Here is a 23,272-nt window from a genome sequence, read left to right as displayed (position 1 = left end):
GACACTATATCTTGTTTGTATAATATGTACAAAAAACAACAGTGTAAAAACAGTTTGCCTGATTGTTTCCTGGAGTTTCCACAGTTTGGGGGTCGGTGGAGCTTTGGGCAGCATCAGGCAAACTGTTTCCCTATTTCAAGTCTATATGCTAAGCTAAGCTAACTGGCTGCTGTAGCTTCATATTCAACGGACAGACATGAAAAGTCAATAAGAAAATTGCATAAAACCTTTGAACCTTTGCTTCAAGTTCATGAAACCTTTATTTAATTAAGCCTTTTTGTTGGATTCACATTTTATTTAACACTGGTTGTATCCACCCCCACCCCCCCTTTTTTTTCTCCTTTTCAACATTTTATAATTACATTTCATTTGATATTAAAAGAGAAGATGAGGGTTATTTACACACGAATACAAGTTACACACAGTTTGTAAAAGGACTAGATACTTCAGGACCAACTAACCAGCAAGTTCAGGCAGAACAAGTGTTTTAATTAGAACTATATGATGCTATAAAAAAAACACAATTTCCACATAAATACACACCCACACACATATCCATGCATTCAACACATTTAGCTGAATGGAAATTTCATATTAAAATAGTTAGACCTCAGACATTCATTACATTTCAAAGCGTCCTCTCCATTCTGCTTTTAAAATGTCTTTGGAGGTTGTTTTTACTCTGCGTCCTCCACCTTTGTGATCTCCTCCTCAGCCTTCGGTGGCAGGGCAGGAGAGGAGAACTGGAACAATAGCACAGCAAGTGTTTGTGGTAGGGGTGAGTGTGTGATGTGAGCTCATGTGTTTGCAGTAGGGCCGTGTACTTACATTGAATGTGTCATTTCTTTCCAGGAAAAATTTGTATTTTGGCGGCGGGCGAGGAATTGGAGGAAACAGAAGTTCGGACACCCTGAAACACAAACACACACACACACACACACACACACACACACACACACTCTAAGGAAGGAAGTTAAGGATGTATGTTTTGTGGCTTTTCTACCACCACTTGTACAGCTCTGCCCTTTGTTTTCTCACCTCTTGTGACGTCGGGGTCACGACTTTCTGACACTGGTCAGTTTCACATTCAATAGAGAGGACAGAGTTTATGTATCACGTCAAAAGCAGCTCACTGAAGTTGATTTGAAAAAAAAAAGGAATGTGTAGAGGAATAGGAAGTCTGCGAGGATCTGTATGAATGTGAGCATGTCAGTATGTGAGTGCGGAGAGTCAGGGACCACTACGCCAAAACTGAATTCTTCACTTGCACATACATATATACTGGTACTAAGCACTTGCATGTTATAAATATATATACTGTATATATGTATATATATGCATGTATGTGTAATCTGTCAACAGGTTAGTCATTGAGTAAGAGAAAGAAGCAGTACCTCTGATAGCGCACCAGCAGCAGCACAGCCAGGAGGATCATGGGTATTCCAAGTGAAATCGACACGATCAACAGAATGCTGAATTTTTCAACAGACTGTTCCACCGCTACACACAGATGCACATGAAGATGGACATCACTGTAATGAGGTTGTTTGCGTTCATTTATGTAAGTGTGAGTGTATCGACTGTATCCACTGGAGACGACTTCAACAAGCAGCACTCACTGATGGTGGGACTCCATTCGCTCCACTGAGCAGATCCAGAACAGTAGTGGCTCTTCCTCGCCCTCATCCTCAGCCTGTAGGTGCGAGTGGGATCTACATTCAGCTCTGTATAAGACACCTCGCCCTTCAAGGGTATGGGTTTTTCCTGTTATGAAAAGATTAAAATCTTGTTCCTTATTCCTGTTGTTATGTGCACCAGACAATAATACAATCTGTATACTGTACCTGGTCACCCAGGTCCAGCAGGTATTCAAAGCAACTGGGTTTTGATCTATTGTAGGGTGGACTCCATGTCACCAACAGGTTGCCATCTTTGATTGTTGCAGAGATGTTAGAGGGTGGGGACACGACCTCTGTGACACACAAATCCACAAAATCAGTCAAATTCAGTCTGAAGGTCTGTTGCGGACCCTCTAAAATATACAACCTAAACCTAACCTCAACCTCCAGCTTAAAATAAATCTGAACTATAGATGTAGAAAAATGGGGTCATAGTTTAAGGTGGCTGGTGGGATTCTGAGAATAAAGTCGTACTGTAATGTTTATGGGAATAAAGTTGCAAAGAAAATCACAATTATATGTGTGTGTATGTGTGTGTGTGTGTGTGTGTGTGATGTGTATATATGTGTCAGAAAAACTTAAAATTTTTACTTTAACTTTGCTTCAGTGTCTCTTGTTGGTTGTAAAATTCAAAGGAGACGTTCATGAGACATTCGTGTTTCCCAGAGGACGAATCCTCACGACTTTCCGTTTTGAGTGAAGTGTTGCTACTGAAATCTTGTACAGGCATTAATTTCTCCCTCACGATGAATTAAAAAAGCTTTGGCTCGCCTCTAAAAATTATAAATTGACTGACTTAACTTGAAATAACTTCCAAAGATCAACCGATTGTACAACCAATTCAAAGTGTCTACAGTGCCGTTAAGGAAAAGGACACAACTTGACTCCTTGCCTTTCAGATACATGATACACACTTTACAGTTTACTAATCTGAGCAGGCTGATTTCTGAAAACCAGCCTCCAAACAAACAAGTGACGTCCCAAAGGGGCTCCGGAACAATCTCACGTTTTGCATAGCCGACAGAACCGACAGTCCACAATTCAAACCGTGGGTGCCACTGAAGACCATTATCATTTGCACATGCAACGACAACTGTGTTTGAGCCCGGGAGTATTACCTATTTGGTCCATGTCGTTTGTTGCATAGGCTTTGACTGTCCAATTGCCGTCCAGGGACACGTTGAACTGGATTACCATAAATGCCGCCTCATGCCGCTGCACAGTCAAAGACATTGATCCGACTCTTTCATTAGACGATTGGCTCAGAGAGGGAATCACTGCATCGTCATCATCACAAATACTGGATGAATAGAGAGAAAAAGAGTTGCGCATTTGAGCAAACCTGTCTGGTAAATATGTTAATTTTAGATGTCTTAAATGGTATTGATCAAACCTTTGGTAATGTATGATTAAAACACGAGTACCTGATGTGGGCAGAAAGCTCCTGTGAAGCGTCGAATGACCAGGAGCAGTTGAGTAGATTTGTTGGGTAATAGTGGCAGGTAAAGTTTGCATCACGTGCGTACTGAAACAGTTTCACAAGCACAAAGCACAAGATATACAAATCAAAATATAAATCTCTAGTTAAGCAACAAGCTTTTGGTGTGTCTGTGAAATTTTGGAAGTCAAAAGAGCATTTTGATTCTCACATCGTTTTCCTCCAGACAGACATCCTGATTGATGCCCTCTGTCTCTGTGAAAGGAGAACATATTGTTCATATAGCACATCTAGACGTGTAGCACGAGGGAAAACACAAGTTAATCTTATCTGGATCTTCAAGTTCCAACTGTGAGAGCGCACACAGAGCAAAGTGGAGACCAACGTGAGCTTCAGTGCAAGTCTGCCAAAATTAAGTCAAAATTAAAATGTGTCGCACAACTCTTTGGCAGCACACCAGTTCTTCGGTTTAATTCATCAGAAATTAGGGTATTTTTAGTGATGGAGGAAACTGGTTAAAGATAACGCACCGCAGCACCACCCAGATCAAAGAAAGATAGGTAAAAGCATTGGATGAGTAAAGCACGGTGTACTGTGTGTGTGTGTGTGTGTGTGTGGGTGTGTGCGTGTGTGTGTGTGTGTGTGTGTGTGTGTGTGTGTGTGTGTGTTTTAGGTCTAAACAATCGAAACCAGGACATTTCAGCACTGGACATTTTGTTTGAGGGTTTTGATTTCAGGTAACAATTAGGTTTAATTGTTTCTGTGTGTGTGTGTGTGTGTGTGAGAGAGAGAGAGAGAGTAGTTTGTATAAATGTCAAAAGTCACCCACCATTTGTTAAGTCCCATAAAACCAGGAAACAGGACCAAAATACTGGATGGACAAGAAACAGCTTCATTACCAACCTACAGATTTTACACACACACGCACAGAGAGAGAGAGAGAGAGAGAGGGAGAAAGAGAGACATACATGAATACATACTAACGAGAAACAATGTTGGGCTACATACAGTAACAATTGAGAAGCTGTTTTACTTCGTCCACTCTAAGTAATTTCCTGGCTTTTCATACTTCCCCTTTTGGAGTACTTACATGTAGAGGCTGGCCGCCAGTAAAACAGCAACTACAAACAAACAGCTTTCCTCATATGACTGTTAATTCTCCTCTCTGTCACATTTGAGTCTGAGTTTGAACAATGTGTTCACATTACCTCAACCTACAAGGGTTTTACATTTTTCTAGAAAAACAGAAAAAGAAAAAAAAAAAAGGATTTATACACTCAGCTACACTATCTCTCTGAAAAATGATAAATGGATGTACGCATGAAATGTTATCTCCTCTGTGTGTAAACTTTCTTATGAATGAAATCTAACACAAATCCTCCCAGTACATATTAGTGATAGCCTACTGCAAATAGCATGGACAAGAAGCCGTTACCTTCTGCTGGTCCAGCTCTCCGTCACTGACTGAGGTTCTTCGAGTGCTTTCAGCCAGACAGAAGACGCTTCTGGGGAAAGACGACGCATGACGTCACGTACTGTACAGAGCTTCAGGAAACCAGGGTTTCTTTCTGTTTCTTCATTCTGACTCTCTTATAAATACACTGCAAGATATAGAGAAAGAAAGAAAGAAAGAAAGAAAGAAAGAAAGAAAGAAAGAAAGAAAGAAAGAAAGAAAGAAAGAAAGACAGAAAGAAAGAAAGAAAGGAAGAAAGAATTGTCATTAGAAGGAAGGAAAGAAGGACAAAAGAAACTGTGGAAGTAAATGAAGTAAATTTTATGTCCTATGCCCTTTCCCCATTTTTGCTTAATCCTGCTGAAAAACAAACAAACCAACAAACATAACCTCCTTAATAGAGGAAATAAAGGAAGGAAGGAGGGAAGGAGGCAGGAAAGAAAGAAAGTCATACAAAAAGTAAGTTGTATTCCAGTCAGAATAACAGAAGTACTACTAGTACTTTTTGAAGCATTAACAGTATTCACAGCATGTACTGCTGTTGACAGTGGAACTAATCATGGAGGACAGAATTAACAGTAATAACAGTCGTAACAGCTGCATACAATATGTTTTAGAAGAGGCTCAGTTTCACAATCACCTAACTTGTTTGAATCATTGTTAATGAAGAAAGATGACATTAAAAGAAGAAGAACGATGAAAGTAAAAGAAGAAGATGACAGTAAAAGAAGAAGAAGATGACAGTAAAAGAAGAAGAAAGATGACAGTAAAAGAAGAAGAAAGAAAGGTAACGGAAGGAAAAGACAGACATGTGGCTTCAATAGAAATTAATCACTTTTAATGTTTGAAAACAGAAGGGAAACAGCTGCATTGTTAGTGTAACCACTTACATGTCTCTTTAACCTCTTGGGAGGAATACTGACACTTTAGAAAACATCTCACAAAATGGTCTATTGCTCAAAAACTATAAGTCATATTGAGACATTTGCTCAGCTCCAGCAACCGGAGGCTTCACTGAAGACACTGCTGTATAATATGTGTACGTACTCATAATAATGAAGGAGTCACAGTGAGTTAAACACTGCCTTCATCTTCATCTTGACGAGAATTTCTCCATCTCGCTCAGTTAGAGATTTAGACATTACTCTGTGGCTTTGACCGCATTACTCAAAAACCACAGGTCTTGTCGCAATAAAAGGAGGACTTCATAAAAGAGAAAAGGTTTCTCATTGTTTTGTCTTATACATTGATTATGAAAGCTGAAAAGGAAAAGAAAGACGACAGAAAAGATGAAGACATCTCTCAGCATCAGTGGGTGACATCACATTTCCACTGAAACGGTCGAGAAGTTTGAAAACGATCGGAAAAAGATTAAAACGTCATCAATTCAAAAAGTACAATAAATATCAACAAGCTGAACTTAAGCTAAAATAAAAATTAAATTCTGAAACCCATTTAAAGTTTGAGTGATGTTTCTAGCATAAAGTATGACGAAGTAGGAAGCTGAAGAAAACAGTAAAGTTTTCCTCATTGACTTCCATTATGAAAAGTGTGAATGAGAAGAATAAGTTAAAAATTAATCACACAAATCCTCAAGAAGACAAGAAGACACATGTTTTGATGTGAATAATAATGATAAAGATTTGGATAAAGGTGAGAGCTTCCTGACACCCACACTAACAGCTTTTGAAAGTAAAGTTTCCCTTTATAAAAAAAAAAAAAGTTTCCACTTTTTACATAAACCTTTTACATAAAATTTAAAAAATGGCGAAATTAGTAACATTTTAATAAAATTTGTGAATTTTAAAAAAAGTATTAAATTAGTAACCATCTAAATAAAATTGATAAATAAAAATTTTAAATAAAATCAAACAATAAATAAAATAGTCCACAATAATTAATTAATAATAATTTAGTATTTTCTCACCTGAAATTTATTCCTGGCCTCATGAAGGAAGGAAATAAAATTAAATAAAACAGAAAAATACAGAAAAATATATAATTCATGTTTATGCACTGGGGCATTCTTTAAATCTTGGCTACAGTTTCTTTACTTTACATACATCTGTTTACCTGTTAGGATGACTCTCATTTAACTGCCTTGTGTTTGTCTGAGCTGCAACTTCTCTCTCATTCGGGCACAATCTTCCTCCAATTATCTACATGTTTGTATTTAAGGACTGGTCAATTGATATGCAGTCAGATCATAATGGGGAAGGTGCATTCGAAAAGTGAACCAGCTGTATATAAAACATGCCGCCAGTAAAAATATCAGTTAGACCAGGAGTTCTGGTTCATGTTTAGTGCTACATGTCTGGTGTTCAGAGGGTCAATAGTGTGAGGAATAAAGGTAAGGGGTAGTTTGCCATAGCAAGACACTCAAATGGTTTTCACTTCAGCTAAGTGGTTGACAAATAGATTGCATCGCTGGTCAGTGCTGGGTGTAACTAGTTACACCCAGCACTGATCTATTGACTTGATCACAACAATCACATAAAGAGGTCTAACAAAACAGTTAATAGTGTGTGTATCATGGCTTCATGCCTAGGGATTATAAAAAGGTATGAAAGGAGATTATTCTTTGATAGTGCGGCATCAAGCCAGTCTGACAACACCTGCTCTCTCTGCTAAGTGTCCTTGTGCAGGACGCTGGATCGTTGCCAGCTCCCGGCTGCAGCTGTGTAGCACAGCATAACATTTGGCCTCAGCAAAGCAGGATAAGAGAAACAAATCACTCCTCTGGGAACCAACTGAGTAACACAAGCATTGATTAACATAATTTCATATACACTCTGTTCCAAGTTTATTAAGTACACCTAGCTAAAACTAACGCAGTCTAATACAACAGATCTGCAATAAGTCATATAAAAATTTATAAGACATTTATATCACTGAGAGTAGGCCAAAAAAACAGAGACAAATCGGTGTGCAATACAGTTCTGTCAGGATTTGTTATTATAAAGGACACAAGTCAATGTAGATATTAATGAAAGTGTAATCCATAGCATAGTTGGTTTTCATTTGTGCCTCGAATTTCAACATAAAAGGTGTTCCCTGACCGGGAATCGAACCCGGGCCGCGGCGGTGAGAGCGCCGAATCCTAACCACTAGACCACCAGGGAGAGCCGCTCGTGGATGCGACTGCATATAATTTCTAGATGATAAAACTTCACTACATGGTTGTGATGCTGCTGCTGTGACACCTACCCACTCCCTAGAAAACCCTAGAAACTCTCCACATTAAGCTGAGTCCTTTCCTCTAAGTAGCTCGTCTGTTACTGGTTTCTCTTCTTCGCTTCCCTCTGCTGTGCTGGTGACGAACAGACTCATCACTGCCACCTGTGGCCAATGGCGGAACAAAACATCACATCAAATTGCTACTGGCGGTTTCTGTTATTACTACTACTCCCTCCAAGAGGAAGCCACTCCTACTCTTCCACTAGGTGGTGGACACACTTCACACTCAACAAACCAAACCCGCGTCTCTAGCAACATACTGAATGAAGTCAGCTTCTCAGCTCAGTCCACCTGAAAGTGCCATTTGGAGGGAAGACTTCCTGACAGTAAGCTAACAATCTTCGCTATATGCTCATATGTTTTCGAAGTCCACTCGTTAATTTAAGACATTTTGTGTGATCGGAGAAAAGGGGTTCACGTTAGCTAGGTTGAACTGTGACTGTGAAACCTCAGTGTGTAGGACGTGATGGACACAAATACCGAAAATGACGAAAGTTAGCTTGACTTATTAATAGCTAGTAACAGTTAACATACATAAAACGCCATATTTACTCAATCTGAATACATACTACTAATCCAAAGTGACGCTCGTAAATGTATTTGGCATTTAAAATCTTACTATTGAGGTGTACTTTCCTGTAAGCAAGAGAGAACAAGTTCATTCACGTCTTTTCTATTGAATAATCGTGTTTTTACTTTCTATTGTGCAATCTCAGATTCAACATGTCAGCCAAAGGCACATTGAGGCGCAATAAAACGGACATTCAGAAGCATTTGTGTGGAGATTACAGGCTGATCCTCAACAAAGTTATAGAGAAAAACCTGATAACTGAACGGGAGTACAACAACCTGAAAAGCATCAACAAAGAAGATGTAGAGGGGCACGTGGTTGAGCTTGTGGATAAGATCATGAATAAAGGAGAGAAATGCTGCCAGAGTTTCCTGAACCTCCTGCAAACTGACGAAGATGTTGAGACAACTTTCCCTGAGCTCAAGGACATACGACTGAATGACACCTGCCTTTTACCTGAGCCCACCCAGGCTTGTTCAGCAGACAACGATGGTACATGACATAAGGTTTTAAACCTTTAGCAAACAGTCCTCAGTTTTATATTTGGAGGTATAATTCTGTTTCGCTCTGATTTCCTCAGATGTTGAGAGCAAGAGGCAAAATAAGGTGAGGTCTTTATATTATAATCAAATAGCACACCATATGTACTACATACATTTTCCTCAGATAATCACAGGATATATTTTCATCTCAAAGACTCAAGACACATGCTTATTAGCCTGTATTACCATAATAGCTTTGTAATTATGTAATGGAAATTTAAACTAGTGAAGACAATGAAGTTGCCTCGTAATTAAAAGTTTCTGTGTGTCTGTGTTAAATTGTTTCCATTGTTTCCAGGAGGAACAGTACCAGTTGAATAGCCAGCCTGTCGGCCTCTGCTTGATCATAAACAATGAGAATTTCACAGATGGCATAAATAGAAGTGGAACCAACAAAGATGCTGGTATGTTATGGAATAGACAGCTTCACTGTCTTACACCATTGTCCTGTTTGTTGGTGCTTGAAGCTTTTCTGAGTTTCTTAAAATTATATTTCCTGCAGAAAGTTTGGCAAAGGTGTTCAGCTGGCTGGGGTTCAGAGTGCTGATGTGTACAGACCAAACCAAGGACCAGATGGCTCAGGTACTGAAGTACCTTGCTTCTCCAAGGGACCAGTCCCAGCCGGAGGAATTCAATTTTAAGGAGTGGTTTGGCACCGGATTCATTGATCGTCATCAGGCTCCTGTACATGGAGACGCCTTCGTCTGCTGTATTCTGAGCCACGGAAAACAGGGTGTAGTCTTAGGGGTTGATCGGGAGCCCCTCTCCATTAAACAAATAACTAGAACTTTCAAGGCGACTGACAAGTCACCCCTCACCGGCAAGCCTAAACTATTCTTGATCCAGGCCTGTCAGGGCCAGCAGATACAGCCTGGAGTGTTATTACAAGATCTGGAGGATGATGATTGTCCTTCACCTTTCATCCCTGAAGTGGCTGATGTTCTGGTTGCTATTGCCACTGTTGAAGATTATGCAGCAATTAGACACAAAACCGATGGGAGCTGGTTCATCCAGTCTGTGTGTCAGCAGCTAAAGGAAGGCTGTCAGAGGTAAATATAAAACTGACTGAAATATCAAAAAATTTGCAATATTTTGTAGATGTGATGATATAATCGTTTCTTTGCAGTATACAGTATACATACACTGTACACTTTAGTTGAAAAATCTGTATTGTGATAGGGACAGTAATGTTTTTGTGCCCTCTATATTGTTTTAGGCGTGAAGACATCACCACCATCCTCCAACGTGTGAACGATGAAGTCAGCCAGAAGGAGGCCAGCAGCAAACCTGGAGCAAAAAAGCAGATGCCTGAAGTTAGGTTTACCCTGAGGAAGAGGCTTGTGTTGTCACCATAGCTCACCAGAAGCTAAATGTCCAGAAATCATGCAAACACAGTATACTTAAAGTCTTAATTAAGGATTTATAATTAACTCAAGGGACAGTTTTTCTTAAATGTATTTTTATCTTCCTGAATCTTTATTTTTTTTATGATCTTTGTCTTTTATATTGTATCACATCCTTGAATCAGAGAATAAAGTTCACAACATGAAAATCACTGGTGGCTCAACAAGTCTAAGAAATGAGTTATTAATATAACTGTAATGTCATGTATATTTGTATTCATGAATAAATCTAAAACATACAGAAAAGTTTTTTAAAAATAAAATTTTTAACTAAATTTCTATCTCTCATAGAAATTATTCAACACTTTAGACTAAACATTCATGTTTATATTTTATTGAGACAAAACCAATACAGCTTTAACACATTTATATGGATAATGTAAAAAAGAAAAACTCGTCAACAATAATGACATTATGGACTAATATGCAATTTGACAGTGAAAAAACATTTTATCACTGTTTCTTTACTTCCCTTTTCGATGTTAAAAGGCCGTTTTCTTTAATCATGTGACTCATAATGTCATAATTTAAATTTGTATATCATTATTCTGATTTAGTACATCTCAAATTTGACATTTTATTTTTTATAAAGAACTTTTTTTCTGATGCAAATGGACTTCCACACGCTGTTGATCTGCAGGATCTTTTGTGACACTTCGTTGGTAGGAAATACGGTAGCTTGCTTGCGCAGCTTTAATCGTCTTTACGGTACTGCAGCGTCGTTTCCATGACAACTCGGGTTTGCTCGTCGTCTTTTTTTCATATCTGTAGAGGCTACACAGAGAAGTCCATCAAAAAAAAAAACCTTTTTGCCATAAAATGATAAAAACAACCTACCTGTCGCAACAAAGGTGTGTCTTGTGAAGCTGTTCCAACTAGGTGGAGACTTATTTTACAGCCAGAGGTATCTGCCTTAGGTGAAGGCAGCGACAACGATGGAAGCCCCGCCGGAAGATGAGGCTCCTGCGGGGACTGAAGGACCCAGCCACGGAGAGGAGTTGAAGGCGTCGGACGCAGCGATCACATTCATGTCCAGCGTTGGTGAGTTGGTTGTCAGTTTACTTTCTAGGACAGTCTGGGGTGTCAACAGGAGACAGAACTAATACACCTCTGAGAGTTAGCACCACCTGGTTTTGACGTATCTTCAGTTGCACCAGCAATGGCGCCGTTCGTTACGTGCGAGCAATTAGCAGTATTTACTTTTGTCCAAACCTAAAGTCTCCTCCACTTTTTCCTCAGAGCCCGCAGAGCTGCAGAAGTGTGTGTTCCCGGACTCTCTGGTGACTGTGTCAGAGGGCGGCAGAGACCTGGGGAAGTTCAGTGTGACGGTGGAGTTTGCCCGGAGGGTCCAGCAGCCCTGTTTGCTGCTGCACGCTCAGAGCCAAGGAGCCATTGACGGCTCCCCCTGTGGAACAACAGTGACAGGTGACAGGTGACAGGTGACAGGTGACAGGTGACAGGAGGCAGGTGAAAGGGACTGTCCAGACAGGTTGATCTCCACTGTTTTATTCTTTTACAGATGTCAGTTTACCTTAAATTCATATTCTTTGCTTTGTCTTTATTGACAATTTAAGCTTACCTGACTACTGACCTGGAGGTGCTGGAGGAAGATTACCATGAGTATGTCAAGGTGAGCCACTCCAAGCTGCCCACACACACACACACACACACATATATCAGTTGTTGCACTAACTGAAAACACTGCACCCTTATCAGACGTTCACTGTTATGCAAAATATCTCTGATTGCTGATTTTAAATTGTATTTCCTGCCTTTAAACACACAAACTCCAGCTTGAAGGCCACAGTCTGGACAAGAGGTGCTACATGGTGCAGCACGACGGGCAGATGGTGATTGATAAAGTTACCACTGTTGGAGAGGTGAGAGGAGAAACCACAGAGTGTGTCAACTGCCGGAAATCCTAACAAAACAGCAGCCCCAGGCCTCGTCAATATTTCTATGTTAAATAGAAGCTAATATGTTCTGAAAATCTGAGACAACAACCAAAGTTAAACAAGGTTGCTACCATTTTACAAAACTGGGATCCACACTCAGATGTTTAATATCATCATGTTACAATTTATTACTACCACGCATAAATTGTTGCTTGGAGAAATCAAACCTGGGACGGTGCAATCGTTTGAATGTGTGTGTGCAGGAGGTGACGAAGGAGACTGCTTCTTATCCCACGTCTGTCCTAAGAGGGCTGGTAACAGAGGGCTCCATCTTGCTGCTGATGCGCCTGATCGCTCTGAGGAAGAAGACGCCAGAACACATGACCTTCATCTCCTTCGACCAGGGATTACACATCATGCACACCACCTTTGTGAGTATTTACGTCTGTGTGAGCCTTTTTTTGGTCAGTCAGTGACTTGTTTGAGGAGAGGACTCAGCTTATCTGTCTGTCTGTGTTCAGAGTGAGCTGGGTCTGAAGCAGCTGGAGGTTGGGGGTGAGACCGTGGAGGTATTTGGGATGGAGAGGATTGCTCACTCTGTGGAGGACAGCCCCACCACCTGGCAGTGCTACTTCCTGGATGATGGGTAAATTCGATCTCAATTTAAATCTGGCAGACTTTAACAACTGCTTTGGTTTTGGAGGATTTAGAGACAGAAGAATTTATGATTGCTGTTCATACTGATTTGAAGACACGTATTGAGACAAGTATGTTATTGCCTGGCCACAAAGGCAGATTAGTCAGATAGATTGTGTCACATGTCACAGGCAGATCCAGGTTCAATGAGGTGCCACATCAGCTATGTGGAGGTTTACTCCAGAGGACACTAATAAACAACAAAGTATTTTACTTGCTGCATAAGTGTAACTATATGAGGTCAAAAAAATGCATATCGAAGTAGGTTTGGGTTTAGTAAATTATTTACATGGCCTAGAAAAATTACTGCACATGTATTACTGAATAAGAAACCACTTGGCTGCCACTGAGCATCAGAAGTGCACATCAAGACATGACATCAACAGCAAACAAACAATTTATTTTTTAAGCTTAAGCTGTGCAGAGAGAGAGAGAGCGAGAGAGAGAGAGAGCGAGAGAGAGAGAGAGAGAAATAGACAGAACAAATTCACATTCAGTTTATTTCTGCCTGTGAGTCGAGTTGTTCTTCGTACGTGTGCATGCCGTACTTTTTGGCTACCAGTGAGAAAACCTGCAATCACAACAAGTGCCTTTATAACTTTGATGCTGTAAAATCCCTGTTTGTTTTTGATCAGGCACTTGGCCAGCAGAGTGCAGGTGGGATCACCAGTCACCATGAGGCTTCTGCAGCTGCCATCACAGCTAGAAAAGGGTAACCATTCCCACATATTAAAGCTGATTCTCTAACGAAACAGAGTCAGTGACGTTGTTTGTATGTGTGTGTGTGCGAATGTTAGGTTTTGAGAAGATGCCCCTGGTTTGGGAAGAAGACATGCAGATGCACTCTAAGTTCCTGGACAGAAAGGTGAAACTGGTTTAATGTTTGAAACTGGCTTAATTCATATTGACTGTACCTGAATAATAATGTTTCCTCTCATACATCTCATGTTGTATAAATGTGTGTGTGTGTGTGTGTGTGTGTGTGTGTGTGCGTGGCAGGAGGAGCTGAAGGCAGACCATGACTCGTACCTGAGACAACATCCAGAGATCCGTGCCCTCATATCTGACTTCCTGCAGTTCTTGTTGCTGAGAAAACCAGATGATGTCTTCCAGTTTGCCAGAGAGTACTTCCTCCCGTTTTCTGCCCGCCGTCCTCCAGAATCAAGTCTTAAAGCTTCACCGTTCTGAAAACTCATCTCATAAGCTCAAAACTGTCTTTCCAGACTTTTATTTATCACTTTAACTTATGCTGAAGTTTAGAAATTAGTGTATAGTGTAACTGAGAACAATAACCTTCACACCTGAGACTTCACCTGACCTGTAGTGATCTGATCAAATGAATTGGTTCAAACAGTGTTTGTAGTTTGGTTTTTGTTTCAGTATCCTGTCAGACTTGTCAGGGCAAAACATGTCTGAACAATGGGAAATTAAAACTGTCAAAAAAAAAATCAAAAAGGGGTTTGGTTTTAAACCGGTCGGACTTTAAAAACAAAAGCACGAAATGTAAAACAAAGCTTTTTTTTTTACATGATCAATAACGTGCTAACCTTCACCAAATAGGTCAGGACTGTTTTCAAGTAGGACAACCAGAACTATGACTTTCTCAGCGCAAATAAAGTGTTTTAAATCAAGCTGCGTCATTGTTGTCTGTTTACGAGGCTTTTATTTTGATACGAAGCGGAAGTGAGGTGATAACTTCCGCTAGAAAATTACTTACCTCTTGTCTGAAAATGAAACCATTCGCACCAGAAACCGGCAAGTACGTACCAAAGCAAGCAAGGACTTTAGATGTAACTAGATTTAGACGTAACTCGTTTATATTTTTCGATAAACGACCAAAGTTTTACTGAACCGGTGAAGACGAATCGTTTTACCTTTTGGACGTTAGCGGCTGAAAAGTAAAACAACAACGGTAAGTTTTGTTTTTTTTAACGTCGTGACACACCTTTAGTTGCTGTAAGTGTTAGATAACTATGTTGTTTATGAAGTAACTCAAAAGTTAAAGACTGTTGACTGAAGGGTAATATTAACTTCACTACAGTTTTCTTGTGCTACGTACAGGCTGTGACTACATATCACTCAGAAAAAGAAATTTTGAAATAAAACAGCAAGAACTAAACAAGGAAAGTGACTATTTAAAACAGGTATACAGCATCATATAAATATAAATACACGCTCACACACCCGACTTTACTTTACTGTAGTTACATGCATTTACGGGAAACAGTCGATAGTTTCCTGCTTGAGGGCCGCAGACTCCATATGATTCATGAAGGGTTTTAAAGGTAATCAATAAGTCACTAGTGACATTCCTATCATCTTTATGTCATTACATCAAGTAGAGGTGGTATTTAGTCGTGTAATAATGAGCTGTTTAGTGTAGGGTGTAGTGTCTGGGTATTTGTATTTGTATCATCATAGCCAGTTTTTGGCAAGGGCGTTCAGCAGTTTCCCTTTGCCTCAGTTTGTGATTTGAACTTGTCTGTGAGTAAGACATGGAGTTTTAAAGGCTTTTATTTTGGCCTCTCAAGAACATGCACACTTCATTTTTTTTATTTTTTTTTTATATCTGACTTATTTTTGTTCTCTGTCTCCCTTATTAATGCTTCTGTGACAGCACTGACCCGAGGAAGGCTCTGAGCAGGGCAGCGGGGCCTGTGCTGGTTGGGGAGGGTCTGAGATGGATAGACTGAAGTTGTCCCACATAGACGAGGAGCTGGACTCATCTGAGGTTGCAGCGCTGTGCTTCCTGTGTCTCGGTATAGTCAACAGGAAACGCATGGAGGGGGTAAGAACCACAAGTGTCTTAGTAAGATGATGGGCCACCACCTGCTTGCCAGAGCAGCTTCACTGCTCCCTGTCATTGATTCAACAAGTCTGCGAACTCTTCTGGAGGGATGAACACCAATCCCCCCCCCTCATTTCCCATAGGTGTTCAGCTGAGCTTAGATCTAGTGGCTGTGACTATCATCTTCATACTCATCAAACCATTCAGTGACCCCTCGTGCCCTGTAGATGGGGGCATTGTCATCATCTTTCTCCACACACTTTCCCAAAAGGACCCGTCTACGTCTACTTTTGTCTTAGCCCCATTTTTGAGGAACAAATAAATTCTTGTTGACCAGTAAATCTGGGCCTTTACAGTTTTCTGTGACTTTTTCTAAAAGTCAGTATAGTATAGTATAATAGTAGTTATCTTACAGACACTCTACCTAATCGCATTCACCAAATAATGATATTTTCCCCCCATTTTCTCCTGACCTCTAACTATATTATATAAGTGATAGTTTGGGTTATTTGACGTGGGTTTTTGCGAGGTATTGATCTATAGTCAGTGTTTTACCTGCAGTAGATTCGGATCGGCGCACTCCCACACACAGAAGATAAGCTTTGTGCTGCTGTGGACGGGTCATCTGCAAAAATGTGTTTTAGCCACCTAAAACAATGCCCACAGAATAAAGCTAATATCTGTTGAAGTGTTGCTAAATTATGAATATTTCACCAGTTCCTCTTGTCATCAAACAGCCCTTTCCTTTGGAACTAGTTTGTGAACCGACTATAGATAAGTACCTCACACAACCCCACGACAAATAACCCAAACCATCACTTTAATAATAATTATTTGTATAAAGCTTTTCCAAAACCAAGGAACACTGTCTGTGGAGACACTTTTATCAGACAGCATTTCTCTACAGTTGCTGACGGTCTTCGCTGTTGCATCCTGTTTCACTTCTCAAACGGTTGTAAAGGATTGTTTTGTGTGTTTCTTGGTTTTTCTCAAACAGATCAAGGATGCGAAACAGCTGTTCTTGAGACTAGAAGAGAACGGCCTGCTGGATGACGGCGCCTTCCTCGCTGAGCTGCTCCACACTATCCGTCGTGCAGATCTCCTCAGCCTCCTGGAGACAGACAGCAGGCGACCAGAGGAAACGGATGCGAGACCCACCTTGTCGCCGTACAGGTACGAGCAGTAAGACATTTACAGGAAGCAGAAGAGATGACGATATGACTCGATTAAAATACGCAGTCAGCTTTTCCTCCTCTGTTGTCTCGTCGTCTGTCCCTCTCCTCTTCCTCTTTTTCACTCCTCCTTTTCTCCGTCAGGGTGATGCTGTACCGAATATATGAGGACATGACTACGGAGAATTTTGAGAAGATGAAGTTTCTTTTGAGCAGCAAATTGGGCAGAAGACAAATCGAGGCCAGCGATGTGAGTACACCCCCCCCCCCCCACCTTTCCAGCATTTTGTCTAAATCACCCAGAGTTACAGAAGAAATGACGACATGTCGACTTCACTTTTTGCTTTTGAGTGAAAAATCTTATACACAACATTAGGAACTAAAGTTATAGTTACATTCTCATCACTGTAATTGACATAACATCATTGTTGCCCCCAAGTACATAATGTAGTACTTCAGATTTTTCCAAAGAGCGACGTTAACTGTTACATTTACCTGCAATTTAAGTTGATTGTTTGTTTGTTTTATCACCAATGTCAATTTCTTAGCTTCATAATTGGAAAAGTGAAAGTAAAAGGTAAAAGGTTCTGCTAATTTTTTTATCCATCAATCATGTACATTTTAGTTTGGAAAATATACAGTAAGTTTAGTTGCAGTTTAGCTTTACAAAACAATACAACCTCCCCACATCAAATTGTAATTAAATAATGGTTTTATCTTTTTATTGGACTTATATTTGCTTTAGGATGCTGTAATGTTTAGTCGGCTGAAAATATTTTATTACTGTTGTGACCCTGCAGCCGCTTTGCCACAAAAGGTTTTGGTAACTTTGTTTCTTGCGTGGTTATTTTTAACTCTCTTTATCAATTTATTTGTTCATTTATACGTTCTGCCAGGGATTTTATATATTTACAACGTAACGGCAGACACACAGACACAACCCGCTCTTCTCTCTTCATTGCAGACAGCACTGGATTTGTTTGTTGAAATGGAAAAGGCTGATTTACTGTCACCTACAAAGCTTAAAGACATGCATGCAGTACTGAAGGAGTTTGATCAACAACTGGCGCTGACTGTAAAGCACTACATGGACGGTATGAAACCCACTGACACACACAAGCACAAATATATTTAAATGTCGAATTACTGTGAAATTCATCATGCAATTGTACTATTTGCAGAGGTACTCCAACAGAATCCAACTAGAGTTCCTCCTCTTCCTCCTCGTGTCAGTATGGATTACCAGGTGTGTGCATATTATTATAACTTCTTAGACAGTGAATCCTCCAGTGAGTCACTTCACTCACCGCTGTGACTCTGCTTCTTTCCACAGAGGGTCAACAACGGCTCTCAGCAAACACCGTCCACCCTGTCGATATCTGAGACTCGGCCCAGTCGTAAGCTTCTCCTTTTTTACTATTTGTAATTAATTAGTAATTAATTCTCAATCTCACACACACAGCCATTGAATAACGACCCCGTATGGTTACACTACAACTTCAGAACCCTCCTCCTCCTCCTCACTGTTTTAGATATTCACTCTCAGATTATTACTTTCGTCTAAGGGATGTAACTTTCCACCGTTTTTATTCTTCATTTGAAGGAGAGAGGATTTACTCTGATGCACAACCAAACAGACAGCCTTCCTCTGTTGCCAATGAGGTAACACATAGCACAAATACCTCCCCCTTCACTCGTTCATTCATTTAGCAGAACACTAATGTTTATGACGTATCTTATGTGGTTGTGCTTGTGCCCTGTAGATGGAGTACTACGATCTGAATCATAACCCCCGTGGTTTGTGTGTGGTCATCAACAATGAGAAATTTTTGGGAGAAGAGTTGAAAGATCGAGGGGGAACTCAGGAGGATGCGAGTATGTATTCTTGCGTTTGATCAGCCATGTGATCTGATTTATGTATGTACTGTTTATCTGTAAGCTGCTGGGCCCAGCGGCAGTCAGAGATAACACTTATCAGATATGTTTTGATGTACGATTAAAAACCAAACCCACCGCTGTTCTTCAGTTTGTCCCTCTTTTGTATGATACAGATGTTCTGCAATCGGTGTTCTCCCGCCTCGGCTTTACAGTGGTGGTTCACAACAACCTGACTGCTGGCAGCATACAGAGTGAACTGACAGAGCTGGGCAAAAAGGACTTTTTGGATCATGATGCCTTGGTGAGTGATAATACACACCGTTGGAGCAGCATCATCCGTGACTCTTTTGGGTTTATTGCTGAGAGCTAGATGAGGAGATCAACATGTTTCATATTGTATCACAGTCTGGGCTCAAGCATTTTCAGTCAGACCCCTCACATCCTTATACAATTAGGCATAGAAAGTAATGGACAAAATCATCACAGTCACACACTGAAAAGGTGCAATCTGCTTAGTTTTGAGAGTTTTATTCATCTTTGGTTTCTCTAACTATTTAATAAATGTCTCAACAGTTTAGCTCCAGAGTCTCTTTCCGGATAGACTCCAATGCAAGACAGAAACAGAGTAACTGCAAAATACCACAATGTAGATCTAAATTTGGACAATCAGCTTTCTAATTAACTCTAGATATAAATTCCTCTACGACAAAGGTTAAGTGCCGGCTGAAAGCAAACCAAAGCTGTACCCGTTTTCAGCTTCAATATAGTGTTTTACTCTACTTTCATATATATCTGTAGTGTATTGTGGTTTTATGATAATCAATATTCAATTTCACTGCACACGTAAAAGCCCAACTAGGGACAAGAGTTGAAAATTAGCAATAGCTATAAACTTTCTGTGCTACACATCAGTTTCATGCCGTGTACTGGAACTATGTTAAATTACGTCGTCCCTATTAAATAAATAAACAAACTAAACTAAAAATAAAGTAAATTTTATGTGGTAAATATGAAGCTACAGGCAGCAGCCTGAAATAGTCTGGCACATAAACCCCTGGAAACCTGCAACTTGTCATTTTTACACTTTGGTATCAGATAAAAGATGTTGATTAGTGACCAATAGAGATGTTGTATCTCTGCACAGAGCCAGGCTAGCTGTTCCCCCCTTTTTCCAGACTTTATGCTAAGCTAAGCTAAGCTAAGCTAAAGTAACCAGCTGCTGGATATAGCTTCATATTCATTGTACAATCAATCGTCTTGTCTGACTCTCAGCAAGAGAGTGGATGAGTGCATTTCTGAAAATGTTGGTGTTCCTGTCAAACAATGAATTTTTTTAAAGCCTGGTTAACCTGCAGGTTTCTGTGATGATTTGTGAATTTTGCATATAAAATTATGCTAAATTTTATTAGGTGTCATCCGGATACATCTAAAATCCATGTTAAATTGAGCCGTACTGGAAACTTAAAAACTGTGCTTGCCTCTGATCTTAGGTGGTGTGTGTGCTCTCCCATGGAGAAAAGGGATGTGTCTTTGGGACCGATGAGAAGAAAGTGAAACTGCGAGAACTGACGTCTCCCTTCACGAGTAAGAATGCCCCCACCTTGGCCGGGAAGCCCAAACTGTTCTTCATCCAGGCGTGCCAGGGGGGCAGCTACCAGGAAGGAGCCGTGCCGTGTCCCCCGAGACCAGGAGAGGAGGAGGTCAGAGAGCCCAGCCTGGAGGAAGATGCAGGTCCTGTCCACGGCGAGACGGTGGCTTGGGACGCTGACTTCCTGATGGGCATGGCCACCGTGCCAGAGTGCAAGTCATTTCGAAACACTTCCACAGGCTCCATCTACATCCAGGAGCTGTGCAGACAGCTGATGAAATATGCAAAAAGGTGAGAGACACCTCCACACAGAGTTACAGAGGAAAGGTTCAGGCAGAACTTTGATTAATCAGTTTCAAGGTTCAAGGTCAATTTGTTGCACAGCCTGCAGTAAATAAATACAGTAATCAGACACACACACACACACACACACACACACACCAACCTACAGTCAAACAGTTTACACAAAGCAGTGGTAGCAAGGACAAATGAGTTCTTGAGTCTATTGGTTCTGCATCTAGACATAATGCATCTGCAGCCAGATGGAAGAAACTTACGCTCCCTGAACAGCGGGTGACCTCAGTCCTCCGGGACTGACTGAGCCTTTTTTTATGGCTCTGGCTTTGTACAGAACCGAGAGTTCCTCAACAATCTCACTCCGCCGTCCAACCCGTTTCTGTTTTTCAGGGTTAATGACCCAAACCAGCAGATAAATGAAAATGTTTAAAACAGAATCAATAAAACATTTTCATAAAGGAGGTGTTAACATTAAAACCTCTAAGCTTTCGGTAGAAGTACAAACGCTCGTGGGCCTTTCCACAAACAGCATCAGTGTTTGGGTCAAATATTTACATTTATTGTGAATTATTGTCCCCTGATATTTGTACTGTTGGAAAAACGTCAACAACCTGGCCGTGAATAAAAACAGGGGGAACAGGAGGCAGCTGCTGTCTTCGTCTTTTATAACCAAGCCGAGGTCCAGCTTGAACCACTGCCTGTTGATAACTTACCGACTCTTCCTGAAATAATTCCCTCTATAGCCCTGCATAAACTTTGTATCACCCAATGTGCAATTATGAATGGAGGTGTGTATTTCCTGCTCTTTGTTCTACTGTTGTGCTGAAGACAAATGAGCAAACTTGCTGCAATGCACTTTTAACGATAAAATGTTTGGGTGCCAGTTAATAAATGGAGGCTTTTAGTTTTGTGCTGCTGATGTGACAAGTCAGAAGACGTGATGTTGACGTTAAAATATACCTACAATTGTAAGACTGATCTTTAGTAACGTGTCTCTGATGTGTTCTGTGCAGCGAGGAGAAGGACGATATCCTCTCTGTCCTGACCCGTGTGAACCGTGAGGTCGGCAAAGGAGAGTATCTGTCACACAAGCAGATGCCGGAGCCCAAGTACACACTGACCAAGAAGCTGGTCCTCAAATATGTCTGAGCCGCCCGGGACAAAGTGCTACGCTGGAAATGTGCCATATTATTCGTGTGTGTGAGTGTGTGTGTGAGTGTGAGAGATGTCTTTGTAGGGTACTGATGGATAAATGAATTGAAAGTGTCTGTGTCTTTGTAATTTCCCTGAGAACTCAATTTTAGTCTTCCTGTGTCATTTATGAAATATAAAACAAAAAGACAACATATGAAACTTTCTTTCTTTTTCTCTCATGGTCTCATGGTGCCATTATTACAGACCACAAATCCACAGCTGTAGAAGAACTTGTGAACTCAGTTTAAACTAAATAAATTTATAGTGCATTTAATTAAAAAAAAAAAAAAAAGATTATTCTTCCTTTAAAATGAGTTTTACTTGTTTTAGTGGATGTTGGAGTCAGTATTAGTTGTAAAAACCCAGTAAAGTAAAGTGAGTAAAGACACAGACATATCAGTAAAATGTACTGGGGAGACAAATTGTAATGTTTACATACAAACTATTTTGATATTAAAGTCGGGGGGGGAAATTAACGAAGTACATTAAGTTGAGTATCTGTACTTGAGTTTGTTTTTGTTTCTAAACTTGTGACTTTTTCTCCACTACACGTAAAGACAAGTATTCTACTTTAGACTCAACTACATTTTCTATGAAGTACTTGTTCCTCTGAAGCAGAGCTTTAAGTCAAAGAAATTTATTTTAATTAATTTTTTTAAATGTGATAGACCAAACACTGTGGTCATCGCAGGAGAAAAACCAATCGCAGCCGACTCCTCGGTTATGTTGTGCAGCTGCATTTTTTGAACAGCTCAGATTAAACTTGGCAGTGTCCCAGCGATGGCTGCATTAGATGAGGCAGAAGTTTCCTCACCAGAGCAACTTGGCTTTATCTCAAGTCCATGTTTGAAGTTTTAGAAATAAAGAAAGATTCCTTTTGAATGTTTACCACAACCAAACTTCATCACTGCCTTTGAAAAAAGAAATACGAAAACGATAATAGCTCCTTTTGTTGATTCAAATGCTGTTTTATGTTCTTTGTTTCATGTGCTACAAGCTTTTTATTCTGCAGTACTTTAACTCCAGTAAAAACTTGACAAAGAAACCTTCACTTGTGTTGGAGTATTATTTGACCAGGAGGATATATACTACTACTAGTACTATGTCCACCTCTAATTAAAGATGGTCCAGGTAATTATAATTACATAATGTTGGATAATTAGTTTTTTCTATAAATGTATCACACTTTATGGCCTTAGATACTTTATTTAACACTTTACTGCTGGTTTCAGATCAATGCAAAGGAGTAAATCTATATTTAAACTATGTTAACCTCCTAAGACCCGAACTCATGCATGGTGTGCATTTTTAATTTCTCTTTGCTATTTAGGCTGATTGGGACCTGATGAGTGTAACAACAAAGAATGATCTTTTTACATGATGTAGTTTCTGAGAAAAATGATGTCCACATATGAGGACATTAGTTTTAAATTTCGATAGA

At 40.1% G+C, this 23,272-nt stretch overlaps 4 protein-coding genes, 1 long non-coding RNA gene and 1 other non-coding gene across 6 annotated transcripts; 3 read left to right on the top strand and 3 right to left on the bottom strand.

The window, feature by feature from the left end:
- Positions 1 to 236: 236 nt before the first annotated feature.
- Positions 237 to 4,661, bottom strand: LOC111666563 (uncharacterized). The gene is made up of 10 exons (XM_023421928.2): positions 4,553 to 4,661; positions 3,947 to 4,020; positions 3,329 to 3,372; positions 3,104 to 3,204; positions 2,798 to 2,979; positions 1,845 to 1,972; positions 1,620 to 1,764; positions 1,395 to 1,500; positions 829 to 910; positions 237 to 743 (listed from the first exon to the last, which is right to left on the bottom strand). The coding sequence occupies exons 1-10, from the start codon at positions 4,639 to 4,641 to the stop codon at positions 678 to 680; spliced, it is 1,017 nt and encodes a 338-aa protein (XP_023277696.2). The 5' UTR covers positions 4,642 to 4,661; the 3' UTR covers positions 237 to 677.
- A 2,959-nt stretch (positions 4,662 to 7,620) lies between these two features.
- On the bottom strand, positions 7,621 to 7,692 carry trnae-cuc (transfer RNA glutamic acid (anticodon CUC)). The gene has a single exon. It is a non-coding gene; the product is annotated as a tRNA-Glu (tRNA).
- Positions 7,693 to 7,991: 299 nt separating this feature from the next.
- On the top strand, positions 7,992 to 10,475 carry LOC111666543 (caspase-3-like). The gene is made up of 6 exons (XM_023421900.2): positions 7,992 to 8,133; positions 8,524 to 8,870; positions 8,959 to 8,984; positions 9,219 to 9,324; positions 9,423 to 9,969; positions 10,137 to 10,475. The coding sequence occupies exons 2-6, from the start codon at positions 8,531 to 8,533 to the stop codon at positions 10,273 to 10,275; spliced, it is 1,158 nt and encodes a 385-aa protein (XP_023277668.1). The 5' UTR covers positions 7,992 to 8,133; positions 8,524 to 8,530; the 3' UTR covers positions 10,276 to 10,475.
- A 166-nt stretch (positions 10,476 to 10,641) lies between these two features.
- LOC147818216 (uncharacterized) lies at positions 10,642 to 11,289 on the bottom strand. Its single transcript, XR_015438194.1, has 2 exons — positions 11,161 to 11,289; positions 10,642 to 11,097 (listed from the first exon to the last, which is right to left on the bottom strand). It is a non-coding gene; the product is annotated as an uncharacterized LOC147818216 (long non-coding RNA).
- Positions 11,093 to 14,270, top strand: catip (ciliogenesis associated TTC17 interacting protein). Its single transcript, XM_023421901.2, has 9 exons — positions 11,093 to 11,364; positions 11,563 to 11,748; positions 11,898 to 11,953; positions 12,117 to 12,203; positions 12,482 to 12,649; positions 12,740 to 12,864; positions 13,550 to 13,626; positions 13,712 to 13,779; positions 13,914 to 14,270. Exons 1-9 carry the CDS (start codon positions 11,259 to 11,261, stop codon positions 14,100 to 14,102), a joined length of 1,062 nt encoding a protein of 353 aa, XP_023277669.1. The 5' UTR covers positions 11,093 to 11,258; the 3' UTR covers positions 14,103 to 14,270.
- A 394-nt stretch (positions 14,271 to 14,664) lies between these two features.
- Positions 14,665 to 22,876, top strand: casp8 (caspase 8, apoptosis-related cysteine peptidase). Its single transcript, XM_023421899.2, has 12 exons — positions 14,665 to 14,826; positions 15,532 to 15,702; positions 16,700 to 16,875; positions 17,019 to 17,124; positions 17,839 to 17,968; positions 18,056 to 18,120; positions 18,208 to 18,271; positions 18,478 to 18,536; positions 18,638 to 18,749; positions 18,926 to 19,053; positions 20,243 to 20,631; positions 21,651 to 22,876. Exons 2-12 carry the CDS (start codon positions 15,595 to 15,597, stop codon positions 21,784 to 21,786), a joined length of 1,473 nt encoding a protein of 490 aa, XP_023277667.1. The 5' UTR covers positions 14,665 to 14,826; positions 15,532 to 15,594; the 3' UTR covers positions 21,787 to 22,876.
- Positions 22,877 to 23,272: the final 396 nt, after the last annotated feature.

The sequence above is a fragment of the Seriola lalandi genome, unplaced genomic scaffold, assembly GCF_002814215.2.
Source record: "Seriola lalandi dorsalis isolate HSWRI2012SDOR001 ecotype SW California unplaced genomic scaffold, Sedor1 jcf7180002054677, whole genome shotgun sequence".
In the NCBI taxonomy this organism is placed as follows: Eukaryota; Metazoa; Chordata; class Actinopteri; order Carangiformes; family Carangidae; genus Seriola; species Seriola lalandi.
Note: the sequence above shows the minus strand (reverse complement) of the source record. Positions and strands in the feature narration are given on the sequence as shown.

Coding starts and splice junctions, on each gene's coding strand:
- catip (XM_023421901.2), top strand. CDS start 11,259: ATGGAAGCCCCGCCGGAAGATGAGGCTCCTGCGGGGACTGAAGGACCC. Junction 12,865..13,549: donor TGCTACTTCCTGGATGATGG/GTAAATTCGATC, acceptor GTTTTTGATCAG/GCACTTGGCCAGCAGAGTGC. Junction 13,627..13,711: donor GCCATCACAGCTAGAAAAGG/GTAACCATTCCC, acceptor TGCGAATGTTAG/GTTTTGAGAAGATGCCCCTG.
- LOC111666563 (XM_023421928.2), bottom strand. CDS start 4,641: ATGCGTCGTCTTTCCCCAGAAGCGTCTTCTGTCTGGCTGAAAGCACTC. Junction 2,980..3,103: donor GAGCTTTCTGCCCACATCAG/GTACTCGTGTTT, acceptor CTATTCATCCAG/TATTTGTGATGATGACGATG. Junction 1,501..1,619: donor CGAATGGAGTCCCACCATCA/GTGAGTGCTGCT, acceptor ATCTGTGTGTAG/CGGTGGAACAGTCTGTTGAA.
- LOC111666543 (XM_023421900.2), top strand. CDS start 8,531: ATGTCAGCCAAAGGCACATTGAGGCGCAATAAAACGGACATTCAGAAG. Junction 8,871..8,958: donor TTGTTCAGCAGACAACGATG/GTACATGACATA, acceptor TGATTTCCTCAG/ATGTTGAGAGCAAGAGGCAA. Junction 9,970..10,136: donor CTAAAGGAAGGCTGTCAGAG/GTAAATATAAAA, acceptor ATATTGTTTTAG/GCGTGAAGACATCACCACCA.
- casp8 (XM_023421899.2), top strand. CDS start 15,595: ATGGATAGACTGAAGTTGTCCCACATAGACGAGGAGCTGGACTCATCT. Junction 16,876..17,018: donor CCCACCTTGTCGCCGTACAG/GTACGAGCAGTA, acceptor TTTCTCCGTCAG/GGTGATGCTGTACCGAATAT. Junction 19,054..20,242: donor TTTTGGATCATGATGCCTTG/GTGAGTGATAAT, acceptor CTCTGATCTTAG/GTGGTGTGTGTGCTCTCCCA.